A 7,932-nucleotide genomic window follows, 5' to 3' on the forward strand; every position below is an offset into this window, starting at 1 on the left:
TACAAAATTATATATTTTTTCTATGCATAAACATGAAACTTTATATACTATAAAAAGTTTATATTAAGCATATAAAGTGTTCGTGTTGGTTAATGGGTTCACGGGCGTTCGCTCGTTAGATTGACCCCTTATTCTAAATACCCATTAAAATTGCACTTTTTTAAATATAAAATAATAACCATAAAGAAAATATTACATTCTAGCCCCGTCCTTGTCTATATATCGCATGACTAGCCATGTAAATAATTGAAAATCTAGCGGCTAGCTGCAGTTAGCAGTCTAGTGACTGCCTAACTATTTTACAAATTAAACACGTGCTATCTCGTCGTTCTTAATTACGTGTATAATTCTTGATATATACTTTCCTGCATGGGCATGTTGAAGTCGTCGATCGATCGAATCATATATCTTTTGTGTGATTGATATTCTCCCTTTTCAGTTCAGAATATATGAGATCGATCGATCGAGTCATCTATCTTGCTACTTAATTCGTTTTTAGTTGCCTAACAGTGTACAAAATAGGCTATTATATTCGATCTCATTACTAGTCTGACTAGGATACGAGTCGCTACAAGTTACCACATCGATTAGCTTAATTAACTATACGTACTATACTGCCGATGCCTTTGAAAACGAATCAGTTAACAAGATGATGAGACTGATGTGACATTTTGTTCAAAACTTGGGCTCCTCCACGTTTCACATTTCGTTTTGACGATCAATCCTGTGGCAGAAAAATATTGCCGTTGTTTTCACTCACTTTCTTGGATTCATATTATTGGAGAAGATAGGGAAATAATTTAGTTTGACTGCTGTAATTTTCATCAAAAGGTTACTGAAGAATGGCAGGTATTGAAAACGGTGAAAATGTAGGTGGTGATTGTTTGGTTTTTTTATAGAAAAAACCGAACGACATATTTGTAAATAAAAAATAGTCTATGAATAAAAATTTTATATGTATATTTCTAGTGATCTAAAAGCCAAGTTTGAAAAAAAAAATCGACGAAAAAATCTAAAAACTAACTATGAATTTAATGTTAAAAATTCAAATTTTAGTTGATAATTATAAGCAAAAGCAAAAATATAGAGGGTGATACACCTGGATGTAAGACGTGTCGACCAATAAAACTTATACTAACCAGGACATGATGCCAGTTCGGGATGATCTTAGCAGATCTTAGCATGTCATGTTTGATCCACGGTTACTCAACTTACCCAACAACATATTTGCTTCCTAGGCAGAGATATATTAGACAATATCTATCCAAGGATAACCATGAACGGAAGGACGTTCTGTGGCGAAGCTGCTTGAAGGAAGAAGGTTCCTAGGAATCCCTTCGAAAAAAATTTTAATAAAAGTTTATGAATTTTTACCATATATTCATTTCTCCGATCCAAATTTAGATACTCATGACATCTTCTTCTATTTCGTTCTAGCTTCGCCCCTGCGCACACCACACTCACCTGATAACACGTACGACACACACATAGCAGGAATTGGCACACATCAACCCGTGAATAACAACTAATTAACCGTTTTAATTCAACCAGATAAACAAAGTTTTTCATCGGTTGCGAGTGGGCAATAATTCTCTCAAAACTGCTGCACTAACCACGTACTATCGCCTAAGGCATATATTGGATTCGTGCTAATCTCCAATCGATCTATATATAATTGCGAAACGTACGTGCCAATAATATGCCTCCGAGGCTCCGATCCAGAATGGTTAACCGATTGCTCTTCCTGGAAATCGATCGATTGCGATGGGAACATAAGTGTAGGCAAGAATATCGAACCTGCCGATGATATATATATTGGTCGTGAAAGAGTTACTTTTGCAAACGTGCGCGTCAACCTCAGTTTTACCAAGATAGAACTCTTTGCCATGCCATGAGATGCATGTTGCATTCGCGGACCATCCTACGTAGGGTGAAAACGGGTTGGGTTCGGTCGGATCTCGCCCTTTCCGTTTTCACCCTTAATCCTACGTCTCCCCGCCAAGAATACATGCGTCAACTTTCGAGTCAAATTAAGCATCAGCTGCCCTGATCTGCTCCTGTCAATCGACGTGATCGCATGACGACATCTGCACCAGGAAAGCATGGATGGATCATGGATGCATGCGCCTTCTGGATGGTACTTCCCACGAATATAATCCGGATCATCTTGATCTCGAATGGGTTTCTTTTACCTCAGAAAAACGTTACAAAGAATATCATAATAAACCTCACACCATCCTAGTATGGAGTATATGATTTGATTTCTCAAACCAAACAACCCATAAACGTCTACTATTGGTGGGCCATCTACGTCAAGAACAGCAAATATCCAAACTCAGACGGAAAAAGACATACCACAAGACCAGGACAAGTATTTCAGGGTTCAAACATAAAGTCGGATCCAAATGAGCAAATGATGATGCAGCAAGTTAGCTTGACGCGATTCAGTTGAGGGTTCCAAGTTCTCACTACAGTTTCTTGACCCCCAGTGTATATGTGAATATGCATATAGCTGAAGTCACGGTTGCATATATAATATATATATGATGATGATTAAAATAAACAAAGGTTTGCGCAAGAGCGACCGAACCATATAACTTTCACATATTAAACTCATGCAGTGGTGCAAACCCGGCGGCCTGCTCGCCGATAAAATTATGTACTGTGATGGATGGAGCTCTGAATCATACTGCAATGATAGTCAACCAGTTAACTGGACTTTGATTCCCTCTGTTCCATTTCAGACACGAAGAGATAAACGGCAAGTGAAAGAGCTTTGCCACTGCCTATCTATCTATGATAAATTTATTCAGGTGGCAACATTACCACCTTGGCCATGCCTTTGTCAAATGTCAGTTGCTGCCTTATTCACAATGAGTGGGGGTCCAAGTGAACTGATGCTGATAGGGTAAGTCGAACTGACGCAAAAAAGGGGATGAGATCTCATTCACCCTATGCCAAAAAAAAAATCTGAGAAGTTTGCTGAAGGCGGTTAGAGATATCCACCATGAGTTGTAACAAGGCCACCAGCTCCAGAAGTTTGAGGTCGAATAAGCATGTGTGGAGCATATGCTTTTACTATTGCTCCAGCAGGTCCGCATGTAGTGCCACCAGGTGGTGAAGACTGGTTAGCTGAGAACTCTTTGGTTAGAAAGTATTCTGGCCGCAAATCAGATGAAGAAGAAGATGGAGCCACGGGAGCAACAGCAAAATTGAGAGGATAGGGAGCAATAGGCAAATCAGTAATAGATGATGCTGAAGGGCTATAGTTTAGAGTACCCATTGGGTGATCGAACTTGCAAGTTGGACCAAATTTGCAAAATCCATGCTGTGTATAGTAAGCACATGGCTGGCTACCCTGCAAATAAAGGAAAGTTTCAGATGAAAACTTCAACATCAAGTGCAAACAGAAACAAATAGAGAGTTCAATGAATAATGCCAGATACAATAATAGCATGTGTTCATAAGGACATGGTGTTAATGTCATATTTTATCAAAAGGAACTCAACACTAGATTCTACTTCGATTGCCACTACTTACAGACAATGAAATGCTACAGAAACATTATGTAAACACACACCAAGGAATTTTCAAGAAAATATATTGCAAAACGGAAAAAAAGGGAGACATGGAACTACAGAATGAAGTTACAGTTTTCACAGCAAAAGGTCATCAACTGCTGATCAGATATATTAATAGCAGTTCTTTCTTCTGCTCATATTTGTTATGCCATGCAGAATAGAGTTTTTATCTTCTGAGCTCTATCAAAAGATTTATTTCCTTGGCGCTAATAAATACATAAAGGCAAAGATGCTGAGCACCACATAACAGAATTTCCAGGTTCTACCATTAGTCTCATGCTAGCTACCATTGTTTGGCCTTCTAGAGGACATCAATGTGCAAGCAAGCATCAACTCATAAATTGGTACACAAGGGCAACTAATCAAGGCAATTTCATTTTGAAAAGAAAAAAACAGGAAAATACATATCTAGGAGATTTATTTCAAGAAGCATCAAAAGGGACAAAAGGTATTACCCAACAAAGATAATGTCATTTAAACATCAGTAAATATTAAAACATGTGAGAATCATATATTCCATTTACCAAAAAAAAACATAAATTAGACTACTTTATACTAGCATACTTTAAATTGCAAACCAGAATGATTTAAAAGAACAAATGGATCAGATTTGCACTTTGCACTGTTTTATATGCGGATGCAGGGAAACTGTAAAACATTCCACTCAAACGCAATTACAGTTGGCATTGAACTCAAGCAGAACCAAGTAGGTCACACAGGATCGGTGACTGAAGCTAATTCTAATTCAGCAAAGGAATAGTTTTCAAACTTCAATTGGAAGGTGACTTCATCAATGTTTCAGCCAAAAAAATGAAACATTAACAATGCAGGTCCTACTATAACAGAAATATTACTAGATGCAACAGTTTGAAGTTTTGGATTATGTTTCCAATAAATGAAATGCACTGAATGATCATCCAGGCCTCAAAAAATCTGCAATTAGACTAAACTCGTGTACCAAAATTCACCCATCGATTTGGTCTGTGTCAATACAATAAACTATGTGCAAATTTTATCAGGGACAGCATATCAAAATACTGGTCCAGGCTCAAGCAGTCTACATATCCTGGAAAACAACATACTACATATAATTAAGCATATAAAAACAAATTGATCCATTGGAGCTACTCACCGGACGAAGAGGTAGACCAAGGGGACTCAGCATACAGTTAGACTTAGGTGTATTCAAATACTGAGGATGATGATACTTGCATGCAGATCCAAATTTACAACTCCCTGTCTTCAGGTAATACTGGCATTCAGGTTGCCCAGGTCGCTCAGGAAAGGCAGGTTCTTGTTTACTACTACTCAAAGGCATGGCTGAAGACAATAATGGAGCATACTGACTGCTGTAAGTGACTGCAGATGAAGGGCCTTGGTGCGATAAGCCATAAAACTGTCCTGCTTGGACAGCTTGATGTCCCCCAGCTGACGCAACTTGGTTCACAGGTGACTAAGAACATAAAGCAGAGTAATGAGGTCAATACAGCTTATTTATTTATTTATTTTTCTTTTGACACTTCCATCAGCATTCATTTGTAGCACAAAATTAAGAAATCATGCTCAATTGTTCTTACAGTAGAAGTATGAATTCATGTTAAATTGCGGGAGCCACTTTGTAGTCTCTCTCTCTTACTGGCCAATGCTCTTATCATTGTGATGACTATTTATTAGATAATGTTTCATTGTGCTGACCATGAATATCCAAAACATATCCTTAAGAAGATAATAGTTTGATTTCTAGATAGATTGGACTAGATTAGCAGATCCATTTTATTATTTGCAATAAAACACCTGCTCGATGATCCACTACATGTGGTACAAAAAAAAAAACAGAAACTTACAATGTAAGGGTTCCATCCCTGCATTGGTACGACTGTGGAGGGGAGCATCATTGGTGGATATGAGCCCGACAAAAATGATCCTTGCAAAACAGGAGGCCTCCCCATTTGCCAGCCAGCAAGATGTGGATATGGATGAGAGGAAGAGATAGGCGGAGGTTGAACTGGCGGATACATGTTAGGTGTAACTCCACCAGTTTCTGGGTGATGGAATTTACATGTAGATCCAAATTTGCAATGGCTGGTTTTGACATAGTAGGAACAATCTTTCTCACCCTGCAGGTTAAAAGAAAATTTTCATCAGAATTGAAAAAGGAAGGCCATTACTTTAATAAGAATTGATCGAATGAATTCTCACCGGGCGTAGAGGGTATCCACTGGCATTTAGTACAACTGGTTGTACAGAACCCTCCCTTGGGTGATCATACTTGCAATTAGAGCCAAACTTACAAGTTCCATTCTTCATAAAGTACTGCAAATTTTAGAAAAAATGTAAATGAAGAGTATGCAGCACATAACATAAAAAAAAAAGTCTCACATCTATAACCCAAAATAGGTAGCCCACTTCTATAGGCACGGCCCTTTTAGGTGGTGTTTAGATTGAGAAAATTTTTGGGAGAAGTATCACGTCAAATATTTGACTGGATGTCGGAAGGGGTTTTCGGACACGAATGAAAAGACGAATTTCACGGCTAGCCTAGAAACCACGAGACGAATCTTTTGAACCTAATTAATCCGTCATTAGCACATGTTGGTTACTGTAGCACTTATGGCTAATCTTGGGCTAATTAGGCTCAAAAGATTCGTCTCAAGATTTCTTCCATAACTGTGCAATTAGTTTTTTGGTTCATCTATGTTTAATGTTTTATTTAGATGTCCAAAAATTCGATGTGATGTTTTTGGAAAAAAAAATTGGGAACTAAACAAGGCCTTATTTCATATGACTCTATGAGTGAGGTGCACAAAACGAGGGTCAGATAAATTACCTCACAGACTGGTTGCCCTGGACGTTCTGGATACTCAGCTGAATGTGTGCTCTTCCCACCACCATTCAACTAGTAAATAAACAAATCACAATATAAATATTTAAATCAAAAGTAGGGTGAAATACCTTGAATTCGATCCATTGTCATGAATTCACAATTACTGCACTCTAGCTAAGATTGAGTGCACATAGTCATCTACTGTGAGCTATAAGCAGCACAGAAAAAAGAAAATAAAGCATTTGCCAACAGAAACGGGAGCAAACAAGAACTGAATGTGAAGCTAAAAAATTGTCCACATCAACCACAAGACCGAGACAGCAAACTAAGCAAGCAACCATCGCTGCCAACAAGGGCGCAATCAACTTTCACTTCCATGCGCACAAGATAAGATCCGAGGCCATAAGCAGAATTAATTCTCAGCGAGAGGTTTCAGCTTGAAGCCCCCATCCAAACTAACCATGCGTAATCCAACAGGTCGGTCGTTTTCAGCCTAGCTCAAGTCATAGCCTCACTGGAGGTGAAGGGAGCAGAGCACGAGAAGCACACACACAAAAAAAAGGCTAAAACAGCGAGGAGGGGAATTGATGCTCACCGCTGCGGCGGCGGAGGCGCGATCACGCGGGTGGTTGTAGCGGCAGTTCTCCCCGTAGCCGCAAGCCCCCGTGCGGAGGTAGTAGACGCAGTCCGCCTCCCCCGGCCGCTCCGGTAGCCTCACCGCTCCCGCCTCCCCGCCGCCGCCGCCCAGCCCCAGCCTCCACATCGACTCTGCATCAAACAAGCAAAAAAAAAAAAAAAACAAGCACAAACACCTCACAACGCGGTACACATTCGAGCCCGAGCACACGACCACGAGGATCCAAAACCCTAGCCACCGCTCGCGCAGCACAACAGCAACCACCCACAAGGAATTCCGCTTCCGTACCTTCGAGCCCGGTGTCGGTGCCGCCTCCCCCTCCGCCCTCCGCCGCCGCGTACGGCTCCATCACCCACCCCCCACCCCCTCCCCACTCCCCTCCGCCTGCAGCAAGCCGCGACCGATCGGGGCACCTCCGCCGGCGTCGTCGGAATCGATCGGGCGAGCGAGGAGGACCGCAGAATTGGGGGGCGGGGAGGCCGCCCTCCTCTCCTCCTCCCCCCCACCAAAAATCTCGGCGTGCCTTGCTCCGCACTACTCCCCTCTCTCTCTCTTCCGTACGCTCGCGTGGGTTTTCCGCGTGAGCACAGTGGTAGTACAAGCAAGGGCAGGGCAGCGGCGGGGGGAGCGGGGGGTGGCGGAGGAAGGGAGGCGCCAAGGGGAGGGGGAAAGTGGGGAGACGGAAAAGTGGGAGGAGGCGGAGACGCGTCTGGGCATTGAATGCGCGGTCGTCGTGACGGTCGCTGCCGCTGCTGCTGGCTGCTGCCACCTCGCTCTGCTGCTGCTGCTGCTGCTGCTGCTGCTGCGGCGCTGGATGGTTGGCTGGCAGGTGGGACCCACCTCGTCACGTGCCCTCCTCACGAGGAGTAGTAGGCGAGTAGCCAGTGGGA

At 41.9% G+C, this 7,932-nt stretch overlaps 1 protein-coding gene across 1 annotated transcript; it reads right to left on the minus strand.

Moving 5' to 3' along the window:
• Positions 1-2,374: 2,374 nt before the first annotated feature.
• LOC102721314 (zinc finger CCCH domain-containing protein 5) lies at positions 2,375-7,691 on the minus strand. The gene is made up of 7 exons (XM_040527381.1): positions 7,331-7,691; positions 7,001-7,173; positions 6,409-6,477; positions 5,781-5,894; positions 5,426-5,698; positions 4,714-5,034; positions 2,375-3,358 (listed from the first exon to the last, which is right to left on the minus strand). The coding sequence occupies exons 1-7, from the start codon at positions 7,389-7,391 to the stop codon at positions 2,993-2,995; spliced, it is 1,377 nt and encodes a 458-aa protein (XP_040383315.1). The 5' UTR covers positions 7,392-7,691; the 3' UTR covers positions 2,375-2,992.
• Positions 7,692-7,932: the final 241 nt, after the last annotated feature.

The sequence above is a fragment of the Oryza brachyantha genome, chromosome 1, assembly GCF_000231095.2.
Source record: "Oryza brachyantha chromosome 1, ObraRS2, whole genome shotgun sequence".
Lineage (NCBI taxonomy): Eukaryota > Viridiplantae > Streptophyta > Magnoliopsida > Poales > Poaceae > Oryza > Oryza brachyantha.